This window comes from Ovis aries, chromosome 18, assembly GCF_016772045.2.
Source record: "Ovis aries strain OAR_USU_Benz2616 breed Rambouillet chromosome 18, ARS-UI_Ramb_v3.0, whole genome shotgun sequence".
NCBI lineage: Eukaryota > Metazoa > Chordata > Mammalia > Artiodactyla > Bovidae > Ovis > Ovis aries.
This window is the reverse complement of record NC_056071.1, coordinates 62,074,362-62,086,565: the sequence shown is the minus strand read 5'-3', so window position 1 is coordinate 62,086,565 and position 12,204 is coordinate 62,074,362. Positions and strand designations below refer to the sequence as shown.

Here is a 12,204-nt window from a genome sequence, read left to right as displayed (position 1 = left end):
ATACGGGGGGCTGCCCTGAGGGGCCGTGTTTTTCCCCCACTGGAGGTTGCTTTGTCAGGCAGATGTTGTGGAGGGCAGGGGCAGTGTCGGGTGTTAGGCACCATGAGCCAAGCTGTAGGCCCAGAGGTGAGAAGGGTTTGGCTGCAGGTCTGGCTGGCAGGGGCAGGTACACAGATAAATGCCCTGCTGTGGGGTGGGAGGGGTTTTGGGGGGCATGGAGGGAAGGTGGGATGAAGGGAGGCCTCCAGAGAGGCCAGGGCTCAGGCTGAACAGGGGCTGAAGGTAGCTGCAAGCACGAGGGAGCGGGGACAGTGGCCAGAGTGGCAGTTCCAGAGGCCGTAAGGAGGCACAAGGCTCCTTGAAAACTGGCCTTGCTCCAAAATTTGGATCTTTTTTTATGAAGGCAAAGAAGAGCACCACTGAAAGGTTGTAAACAAGACGTCAACAATGTATATATCCCCAGGGATGCAGGAGGGATGGTGCAGGAATTTGAGACCAGTTGGGAGGGTTTTGCACATGATAAGCCAGGCACGAACAAGCAGGGGGATGATTGGACAGATGGAATTCAAAGGGCGACCTGGAAGGTGAGGCCTTTGGGAATAAAGTGGGGGTGTAAGTGCCGGGCCTACAATGTTGCCTCCCCCACCCCCGCCCCCAGGACAAGAGTGATGAGAGATGTAGGTTTTCTGTGTAGTCAGTGATTGGGGGGTTTAGAAACTCACAGTATAGCTTTCAGCATAAAGAAAGTGGATAGGATGCACCTAACTTGTTCTGTTTTTCTTTTGCTTGTCTGAAAGTTTGAATTTGTCTAGTTTTACAGTAAAACATGTATATAATTTGGAAACAGGATTTTTCTTTCCCCTGATTCTTGATCCAACAGAAGACTCGCGTTGGGTTCTTAGTGGCCAGATAGGAGGAAGAGATGCCATTTGCAAGTCCATTCCAGGCTTCCCTGGCGGCTCAGACGGTAAAGCCTGTGCCTGCAATGCTGGAGACCCGGATTTGATCCCTGGGTCGGGAAGATGCCCTGGAAAAGGAAATGGCAACCCACTCCATATCCTTGCCTGGAAAATCCCATGGACGGAGGAGTGTGGTGGGCTACAGTCCGTGGGGTTGCAAAGAGTTGAACATGACTGAATGACTTCACTTTCACAATTCTAGGATCCTGCTTCATCCTTGGGGAGCATTTGTCCTGTGTTGTGGGGTTGGGGGTGGATGGGCTCAAAGGCGGTAACTATGTAATGAATAATTGTATTTGGTTGAGACCAGCAAGGGATAATGTGTACATTTTCCGAAGGGTATGTCCCTCATTGCAGGTTTGGAGTCTTCCAAGAGGATGTCTGGTGTGAACAGAATTAATGAAAATAACTCTGCTCAGTTTGATGAAGCAGGGCTGAATGCACCCTTTTAAGTGGCTTTGGGTGTTTCGTATCCTCTAATGGCTGGGAAAAAAAAAAGGCCCTTCTGAGCCAGAGCACTCACGCTGTCCTATCCCGCTCCCTCCCGTGTTCAGATCACCACCGGCTACAACCTGGAGGACGACCGCTGTGAGTGTGTGGCCCTGCAGGACTTCCGGGCCGGAGAGCAGGTGGGTTCCGCCCGAGACCCTCAGCTCACACTGTGTGAGATTTGTGTTTAAGGCTTGTTTAAGGAGTATGTTCTAGGTACGACCCAAAGCCAGGATAAACACATCATGCTCTGCATGGGACCTTTGGGCCCGCCAGGGAGAAAGATGTGCACAGCTGTGTGTAACACTGTCCACTGAAAATCAACTGTGTGTTACAACAGTAGGACAGATTTTTTCCATTATATAAACTGCGTTGTTTTCATATCTTTCTCTGTGGATTAGAACCTTCTTTATACGGAGGCTGTGTATTTAAGTGGCAAAACCATAAGGGAATCGGGACCCACAAGAGCTGTCTTCTTATACTTTCTCTTGAATCTGTTTTCAGTAATAATTGGGGTGAGGGTGGGCGGGGCTCAGCCTCTCAGTCCGCTTGCAGATACGCAGGTAAGAACACCTGTACTCTGTCAGCCATGAGCAGGAACTGACACAGGCCACTGACATTCTCGCGGAGACAGAGTGAAAAGTGTCAGTCTAACCAAGTGTCGGAGGAAAGTTCATCACCCCTCTGCTGCGCGCAGAATTGCCGCAGCCTCTAAAAACGGGTTTCCGCCAGACACTCTGGTGGTCAGAGGAGGGGAGAGCATGGTGAACTGTCGCGTGCAGTTGTAAAGGGGCAGTAGCGCTGTGCCTGGGCAGGGCGGGGTTATGAGAGAGGCCGGGACAGGGTCTGGCTCCTCTGTGTGCTGGGAGGCCTGGGGAGGGGCGCGCTCCTCACCCGGCAGGCCCGACCCGGCTGCACCGGGCCTTCAGAATAGGGTGTGGTTCCTTCAGGGCTGTCCGTCCTCTTAGTGTAAAGTCCCGGTAAATGTATGAGAACTGACCCTTTGCCCTGCTTTGTACTGAGAATGGATGTTAAGTTTCTTTTATATCCCTTTATTTTTTCTTTACTGCATCTCAGATTTACATTTTTTATGGCACTCGGTCAAATGCAGAGTTTGTGATCCACAGTGGTTTTTTCTTTGACAATAATTCACACGACAGAGTGAAAATAAAGCTTGGAGTGAGTAAAAGTGACCGGCTCTACGCCATGAAGGCCGAGGTCCTGGCTCGCGCTGGCATCCCAACGTACGTAGACACAGCCTGTCAGCTCTCTCCTGTGGTCCTTGAAATACTTCCAGTTGCAGAGTGTTTAATTGGCGAGTTAATGCAACTCCTCCGCTGTAGTTTGTCTTAATCCCTTTATCCCTATTATACTGCGAATTTAAATCGTTAGATATATGGTGATTTACCAGCGTTTTCAGATCAACATAGTCTTGTCGTTGAAAGCATCCACAGTCAGTTCCAGGGTATGTGGCCTGAAATCCTTCAGTTAAATCAGTGCCTCCATGTCATTAATGCCTTTCACCTTGAAAAGGTTAATGACCTGGATCAATTTGTTTCATTTAATTCTTTGCCACCATTAGTTTCTGTAATGAAGTCACAATCCTCAGTGATTTTAAGAATTTCTGGTTAAATTTTTTAAGATTTTCTTGCATTTGAGGTGCAAAATGATAAAGACAAGAATTATGATTTATTGGTTCTCCAGGGAATGGAGGAACCATTCTTAATGAAAATGGATTATCTAGACCTTTTTTTTTATTGAACTTGTCAATATTTGATTAATGACTAAAATGTGACCTCAGCGTAAATTATCATTAACCTCTTGTTAGGAAGCGTGGGTGTGCTCGGTTCTGTAGTGTGTCGTGTGCCCCTGAGGTGAAGGCTCTTAGACCGGCGACCGCTGGCAGTGGCGGTCCCCGCTGTCCTCCCGGGCTGGCCCAGCCCTGCTGCATCTTGCCAGGACTGAACGCTGTGTATTTAGAGTTCGGGGGAGAAGCAGGGGGGCCTCTGGCTGGCCTGGCGCTCCCTGAGGGTCACCACCCCGAGGGCAGGCTTAGAGATCTCCCTGCGGCGTGGGTGGGCAGGAGTGGGCTCCCGGGACTGATGCAGCCTCTTCTCTCGTCAGCTCCAGCGTCTTTGCCCTGCATTTCACCGAGCCACCCATCTCCGCCCAGCTGCTGGCTTTTCTCCGAGTTTTCTGCATGACCGAAGGTAAATCATCTCAGGGACAAAAAAATGTTTTACTTTTTTTTTTTTAAATTCATGAAGTGTGAGGCAGAGGGATTCAGATTAAAGATAAAACTGCTTAAAATTAAAGCACTTTGGGGGAGGAGGTAAGATGGTAATATTGGAAAAAGAAGAAAATGATGTTTCATCCTGGAAGTTTTTTTATTAAATCCTCGATGTGTTGTCAATATTCACTTGTAATAAACAAATAATTCTCTACTGCATTAGGAAAAAAACGTATAACATCTTGCACTATCTAACCGTATCAGATTCTACATTTGTAGATGGAAGTTTTTGATGTGTTTATTTACCTGGGACGACAGAGCCTCAGTGTACTCAAGGGGTCTGATGTCTCTAATTCATCTGGACGAGTGAGGGGGCAGTTGTCACTGAAATTGTGGGGTTGGCTGGGGCCTGTGTGGGCCAGAGGCCTTCATCTGTTAACCAGCTCTGTGGTTTGGATCCAAAATTGCCAGCAGGCCTTTTAATGCCAGGCATCCAGTTGGAGTACATAACACTGCAAACAGAACCTGTTTAAATTGCAAAATATTCTTGTCAACAGCCTCTTACTTCAGGCACAAAAAGAGTTTCATATATATATAGTATTGAGCATCGATTGTATGTTTCTGTAAGTAAGCCATTCGGGGTTTCTAGTACTGAGATGTGACCTCTTGCAGTCATGTTTCATTCTTCATCGGAAAATACACTCCTCCAAATCCCCTGGTCCTGAGGTTCCATTGTTAATTGTGTGTGAGTTTGCTCTTGTTGTAAAGCACCTTGGATCCTGTGCACAACAGATTGGGTGGGAAGGAGTGAGCAAGCGAGCGAGTGCCCCCTGATTGAACAGACAAATGTGAGGCTGTCCGAGCGTTGGAGCGAGGGCAGCTGGGCCGGAGCAGAAATGCCAGCCCCTGGAGGGAGCCTGCTGGGCTCTGCCACCCAGCTCCCTGTCTTCATGTCCGCAGCCAGAGAAGTGCTGCCTGGATCTGGCTGGTCATCAGGATGGAGGTGGGAGAATCTGAGTCCCGAAGCACAGAGAGGCCACTTGGACCCCAACTGCAGAGCCCAGAGACACATCCCTCATTCACAGCCACACTGCTCTGGACTCCCTGTCACTTGAGTGAGAGCTTATGCTTCTGTGTGTGGTGGTGAGCCATCACTCCAGTTTAGTGGACACGAGTTTACGGTTAACTGTGGGCTTTTCTTGCATATAAGGTAGGGTTACAGAGTTGAGTGTCACATGTCACAGTTCATGGCCTGAAGAAGCTTATAACTAAGAGCAGTGATGACGATGACGACCCCTGGAATCTAGGAGCCCCACTCTGTGCGGGGCTCTTGTAATAATTCTCTACTGCATTGGGAGAAAACTTACAGATAATCTTGGATTATCTAACCGTGTCAGAGTCTGCATTAGTAGAGGACTGTGGCACAGGCTGTTCATTCTCAGCCGCCTTGTGGGAGGGAAGCAGGGCTTCCCACTTGACTGACATAGAAACTCCTGTGCCATGAGGAGAGGAACGTGCCATTCAGCTTACAGGCAGTGACCCTGACTTGGGACCAGCTCAGCCAACTCAGAGTCTGTGCCGCGGGCCCCCTTGTGGCTCCTGCTGGTTTGCAGGAATTGCAGTCCATGGAAGAGATCCTAGCACTGCAGGGTCTTTGACACGGAGCCAGGCTGGGGGCCACCAAACCATGCTCTCATGGTGGCTGGGGTGGGGGGAAAAGGGGGCTGGTGAGGAGCCCTGTGAGTGCAAGGAATCCAGGAAGGGTCTGTGAGTCAGGGAAGAGGGGAAAGAAGCCTGCTCCCGGAGGCTGTGTTCATTTTCCAAGGGTCGCAGGCAGGTGGATGGCCTTTCCTAGGTTTCATCTCTGCAGGTGTATGAAGTCAGACTGATTTCACTGAAAAGCAGCAGAGAGAAAGCTCTGCTTCAGCTCCTTGGCTTCCCAACATTCATTAAAGGGTGAAACTCGGGTAGCTTGAGGAAGAATAAAAGATAGGAACCTTAGTATTGGGGACTTCCAAAAAGATACTTCTTCCACCCAAGAAGTTTATCTTCTTTATACAAAGAATAAAACTATAGGCTCAAAATGTTAAAATCCTCAATTTTTTCATGATCTTTTGCTAACAAATGCAACTTAATAAATTTCTGTTTTTGAATATTAGATTAACTTCTATTTTATAAAAAAAAAAAAGAAACCCTGCTTTTGAATCATTTTAGGTTCGTTGATTCTCTTTAGTTTCTCTGTAGTCATAGAGAGACAGTTTGTCATGTCAAGACAATTGATGCGTTCTTTGAATCATTCTCACTAATACTAATAAAAGTTTGGTTTGCTGGCAGCAGAAGTTCTTCCATTTGAATTGTAAATAGTGACAGCTGTGGGGCATTTTGCTCTGAAAGAGACACTGTCTCATAATTACATAAGAAGCACGGGTATACTTCTTGAGCGTGAATAGGATCGGCACGTTTTGGTCTTTTGAAGATAATGTGCCAGGAGATAAAGTGCTCAGAGCAGTTGCTGAATTCTTTCCTCTTCTTACATGTATTTGAAGGTAATTGAGATGTGCACTTGTGTTTATTTGTAATTCCTATTTAAATGCCTGACAAGTGAGGGGTATAGGCACATTTTTCTCATTAACTAAGATTTTTCTAGTCCATTTTCTTGTTTCACTTTGTGGTTTACTTGTTACAAGATGAGACAGATAGCTTTGTCAGGTCAGCTACTGGAAGTGGTAGATTCAGATTTCAATCTAGAAGGGTCACTGGGCTCTTGTGCTGTTGTCTTCCCTGATTGCATTGCTCACCTGGATGTCTCTTCTACCCAACTGGTGTGACTGGGCTCACGGTTTGCAGGAAGGGTGTTCTCAGAGTAAGGGGTGTGTCTCTCCAGATGGTCTTTAAGAAGCATCTTCTGAAACCATCTAAAGGCTCTCAGGACCCCTCTTAAAAACAATGAGACACGGAGTGCTGGCCAAGCAAGGCTTGATCTAGATGCCGATCAAGAAGACCTCCCGCTTTTTCCTTCCCTGAGACAGGTCAGGCTCTGACCCTGCTCTGACTGACCGGCAAGAAGGGAGCACTTCACCGTGGACGGGGATGCTGCGGGGAGGCTGTTTTGTGAGGTGGCCCCTGGTTAGTATGAAAGTAGTGCTGTTTCCCCTAACAGACGGCTGTTTGTGTTTCCTGTAGAGGAGCTGAAAGAACACTTGCTGGGAGACAGTGCCATTGACAGAATCTTCACCTTGGGGAACTCTGAGTACCCTGTCAGCTGGGACAACGAGGTCAGGCTGTGGGCGTTTCTTGAAGACCGAGCCTCGCTTCTTCTAAAAACATACAAGACAACCATTGAGGTGATTCGGTTGATCAAGCAAGGATTTGTGCTTTGTCATGTTTTAAAAGATGTTTCATGAGAGATTTTTTTTTATTTATTTAAAAATTAATTTATTTATTTTAATTACTTTACAATATTGTAGTGGTTTTGGCCACACATTGACATGAATCAGCCATGGGTGTACATGTGTCCCCCATCCTGAATATCCCTCCACCTCCCTCCCCATCCCATCCCTCAGGGTCATCCCAGTGCACCAGCCCTGAGCACCCTGTCTCATGCATTGAACCTGGACTGGCGATCTGTTTCACGTATGATAATATACACACTATTCTCTCAAATCATCCCACCCTCACCTTCTCCCAGAGTCTAAAAGTCTGTTCTTTACATCTGTGTCTCTTCTGCTGTCTTGTATATAGAGTCATTGTTACCATCTTTCTAAATTCCATATATATGTGTTAATATGGAGAAGGCAATGGCACCCCACTCCAGTACTCTTGCCTGGAAAATCCCATGGATGGAGGAGCCTGGTAGGCTGTAGTCCATGGGGTCGCTAAGAGTCAGACATGACTGAGCGACGTCCCTTTCACTTTTCACTTTCATGCATTGGAGAAGGAAATGGCAACCCACTCCAGTGTTCTTGCCTGGAGAATCCCAGGGACAGGGGAGCCTGGTAGGCTGCCATCTGTGGGGTTGCACAGAGTCGAACACGACTGAAGTGACTTAGCAGCAGCAGCAGCGTTAATATACTGTATTGGTATTTTTCTTTCTGACTTACTTCACTCGTATAATAGGCTCCAGTTTCATTCACCTCATTAGAGCTGATTCAAATGCTTTCTTCTTAATGGCTGAGTAATACTCCATTGTGTATAAGTACCACAGCTTTCTTATCCGTTCGTCTGCCAGTGGGCATCTAGGTTGCTTTCATGTCCTGGCTATTGTCAACAGTGCTGCGATGGACACTGGCGTACACGTGTCTTTTTCAGTTCTGGTTTCCTCGGTGTGTATGCCCAGCAGTGGGATTGCTGGATTGTATGGCAGTTCTATTTCCAGTTTTTTAAGGAATCTCCACACTGTTCTCCATAGTAGCTGTACTAGCTTGCATTCTCACCAACAGTGTAAGAGGGTTCCCTTTTCTCTGCATCCTATCCAGCATTCATTGTTTGTAGACTTTTTGATAGCGGCCATTCTGACCAGCGTGAGATGGTACCTCACTGTGGTTTTGATTTGCATTTCTCTGATAATGAGTGATGTTGAGCATCTTTTCTCATGAGAGATTCTTAAATGTAAATTACTGTTATTCTTTAGCAAAATCATTGAGTATTTGACATTTTTCATTCAACTTATTTGGAGAAGGAAATGGCAACCCACTCCAGGATTCTTGCCTGGGAAATCCCATGGGCAGAGGAGCCTGGTGGGCTACAGCCTGCGGGGTTGCAGAAGAGCTGGACACGACAGCGACTAAACAGCAACAACCAAATTTAACTGACTAATATTTTTTTATTTAACACATTTACCCTTACCAAGAGAGTCAAGAGGCATTATTGATTAGAAGATAAATCTTTAAATTAGTTAATGCTTTTTTATAATTTGTATTTCATATGATACAAGTAAATGTAAGTTTTTATTTGTGCTTTCAAAGTTTCCTCCTGGGTCCCTTGACTTCAAATACCCATCATTCATCCAGCGTTCAAGCACTGTGTGATTTAGGCTCCTCTTTTTGGTTTGACCATCATTTATTTAGATATAATTTGCATAGAGTAAAACTCATACTTCTAAAGTGTACGCTTGGGTGTAAGTATACAGTCATGCAGCCACCCCCACAATCAAGTTCTGGAACCTTCTCCCCTCCCCACCCCCAGTTTCCCTTGTGCCCTCGTCCCCGGCAATCACTGATCTGCCTTCTGTTGCTATAGTTAACCAGTTTAGCGACTTGAGATGGTTGAGTTTGCTGTTTCTTTTCCAGGAAGATAAGTCCTTCTTGAAAAACCACGACCTTTCCGCCCGTGCCACCATGGCCGTCAAGCTGCGCTTAGGTGAGAAGGAGATCCTGGAGAGAGCGGTCAAGAGCGCGGCCGCGAACCGGGAGTTCTACCGGCGGCAGATGGAGGAGCAGGCGCCGCTGCCCAAGTACGAGGAGGGCGGCGCGGGGCTGCTGGAGGGCGTGGCGGACTCGAGGCTGCCGCTGGTGCTGAGGAGCCTGGAGGGGGAGGCGGGCGCGCAGGAGGCCTTGACCCTCAGCGAGGCCGTCCGCAGGGCCCAGGCCGCCGAGCACGGGCTCGTCAACGGCGAAAGCGCTATCCCCAACGGGACCAGGTCAGAGAAGGAAACTTTAACTCAAGAGGAAAGTAAAAGAGCGACTGGAGACGCCAAAGAACCTTCTTCCGACAGCGCCGAGGACGTTGCACAGTAGCCCCGGCTTCGGCCGAGGTTTATGAACGGGCCCGTTTACATCGCTGTTTCCCTGTTCACGGTTTTCTTTCTGCTGAGAGAAAAATATGTTTTTGCTGCTTTATATAAAAATGATTTTTTTAAGTTATTTAAAAAATCTAGCTTCCCTTTCTGATTATGATTGCCATCTTGCTTCTAGGCCAAACCAACCAGTTGACCAAGCAGCACACAGAGGGGAGAGGCGCCTCGGAAGGTTCTGCAGGCCCTCTGCGGGCAGACACCTTTTCTGCCTGGGAAAGAATGCAGCTCCCCGTCCGCGGTGCTGCTGTGGGCCTCGCCTCTCCACAGCCAGGGGGCAGGCCCGCCCCGCCTCCTGCCTGACGAGGGCGCTCCGGGGGTGCCCAGCGGAGAACGGGCTCGAGGTTAGGAAACCTGGGAGTCTGGGCAAAAAAGATGAAATCCTTTCTTTTTTTTTTTTCCTAAAAAAAAAAAAAAAAGCCCCAGTACCAAAAGAAAAGGAAAGGTGGCAACCTTATTTTTAATAGTTTAAAATGTTGATGATAATCCTAATGATATAAACACGCGGACACACACACACACACCCCTAGTGATTTCTAAAGATTTGTTTACTTTGTGTTTTGTTTTACTGTGTTAAGAACGTGTCCTTTCTCCTGGAATCAAAGTAGGATATGCATATCCTGCTTCTAAACTTCCGCATTGGCTCTGATTGTGAAGCGGTGCGCTCGCCCTCCACCCGGGTGAGGAGAGCACCACAGCCGAGTTCAGGCGAGGCCGCTCCCGGCTTCTATGGTTGTCACGACAAGCTAGAGATTTTCAAAGCTACACTTTTGAGTAAAAAGCCTTATTAAAAGGAAAACGTGATTAATATTTTTGTCTATTCCTTTTCTTTGGAGTGTGACAGGCCTCGAGTCGAAAGTGAAAGTGTCAGTTGCTCAGTCGTGTCCTGCTCTTTGTGACCCCAGGGACTGTAGCCCGCCAGGCTCCTCTGCCCGTGGGATTTCCCAGGCAAGAATACTGGAGTGGGTAGCCATTCCCTTCTCCAGGGGATCTTCTGGGCCCAGGGATCCAACCCAGGTCTCCTGCATTGCAGGCGGATTCTTTATCTTCTGAGTCACCAGGGTAGCTTTTATGTAAACGCTGCTGCTCTCCATGGGGCAGGTTGTGAACCTGACCTCTGCTGGGTGTGTTTGCTTCCCCTGGAGACTCAAGATAGGTGAGAAGCCTGTGTTCAGCACCCTCCCCTGCCCGCAGGGGGAGCTCAGGGAGGCCCGGCAGCACCAGGAACACTGGAAAGGGGTTCTTAGTGTTGGGGGAGGTAGACTAGGGGGTAGTGTTGGGATGGTGACTGGGGGTGGAGTAGGGTCCATCCCCAGAAAGCCACCAGCCTTCAAGTTGCTAATTGCCAGTCATCCTCAACTTCGTGTTGATATTTTCATGTCTCCGAAGCCCTATTAAATACATCACTTATTTTTAAAAATGCCAAGTGAACTCTTTGCCCGACGGTCTCAGTAGCATCACTGCACACAGATGTCTCCAGGACGTTCTCAGGGTTTCTCCTTGGAGAAGACACAGCTCTGTCAACCGCTTGCCTCCTTCTCTACTGAGGACACCCTGCCTCCCCAAGCTTGGCGCATCAAGTGTACCCGCGCATTGGACACTCGTGGCAGGCTTCATCTTTCCATGAGGTCGGCACCCGTTAACGCCCTGCGTTGGTTCATGCGATCACAGTTTCAACTTCTTCCTAATAGGCTGCCTATGACACCAACTCTCCCATCAGCCCTTTACCGAACTCCTTTACCAAAGTGTCTGGGAGACCTACGTGGCTGACTTCCAAAAGGTAAAAGCGCAGTGATATTCAGGGAGTTTTCTGTCTGGAACAGAAACCCCAGAGACAGGAATGCTCATGACTGATTGTAGACGAGTTTCTCATTGGATAACAGCTTTCAAGTCTAATGTGAAGTGTGTCCTTTCAAAGGTGCATGTCCGGTTCAGACAGACTGGCTTCATGAGATGGGATGGTTTCAAAATACTCCCTGGAGAAGATTCCAATTGAGGTGGAGCTGGACTGGGGTAGGGACACGCCCTGGTCCTCAGGCACCAATGAAGTGTGTGTGGGGGGATCCCATGATCAGAGCTCAGCCCCATAATTTACTTGGGAGATGAGAGAATAGCACTACATTATCAGCAGTCCCTGCTTAAAAATTGGGAGACTGCTCTGTCCACTAATTCCACCAGGGTCTGTTAAGGTTATTGGACCAGAAAGAGAGAGGTTAGGCTCCAGTGGAGGAGACTCTCTGACAAAAATGGTGATCATAGTACGCTTTCAATGTCAGAAGACGATGTGTTGGACAACGTGATTTCCTAGGTCGAGGAGAATCGCCCTGGCAGGGCCCCGGACGGGTCAGCAAGACCACTGCATGTCACCAGCCCCCTGTGCCCGAGAGGCAGGCAGCGCTACTGCACAGACACTTGGATTCACAGCTGAAGCATTTGAAAACTGAGGAAAGTGATTAAATTGGCACTGAAGAACCCTCACTGCCATCTGTCATGGAAATAGACCTTTCTCTCAAATCATTTTAAAGTTTACTTTCTTCTTAATGCTTTTGGATAAGAGGCTGCTCAGGCTAGTCATTGGAAAAATGCCAGCTTCTGCTTCTGTTTCGTTAGCTCTGTGTGTTATTTGTGTAAACAGTTAGCAATTAGATTTCACCAGCCCTAGAAAAATCACCCCGTTTTTCCACACAAGCTGGCAATCGATGGGTGATTTCCCCCAATAAGTTTCTAGAATAGGC

The 12,204-nt window shown here is 47.9% G+C and overlaps 1 protein-coding gene across 13 annotated transcripts in view; it reads left to right on the top strand.

Annotated features, from left to right (window-relative positions):
• SETD3 (SET domain containing 3, actin N3(tau)-histidine methyltransferase) overlaps positions 1-10,277 on the top strand; it is a 76,966-nt gene extending 66,689 nt beyond the window's left edge. For 12 of the 13 annotated variants that reach the window (XM_027957380.3, XM_042235475.2, XM_042235472.2 and 9 more), the window contains 5 exons: positions 1,514-1,588; positions 2,526-2,692; positions 3,573-3,658; positions 6,862-7,022; positions 8,967-10,277. In XM_027957380.3, coding sequence (XP_027813181.1) covers positions 1,514-1,588; positions 2,526-2,692; positions 3,573-3,658; positions 6,862-7,022; positions 8,967-9,413 — 936 coding nt within the window. In that variant the 3' untranslated portion in view covers positions 9,414-10,277. Of the gene's footprint in view, positions 1-1,513; positions 1,589-2,525; positions 2,693-3,572; positions 3,659-6,861; positions 7,023-8,966 lie in introns of those variants that run through there. The other variant, XR_006056916.2, reaches the window with a different exon arrangement.
• Positions 10,278-12,204: the final 1,927 nt, after the last annotated feature.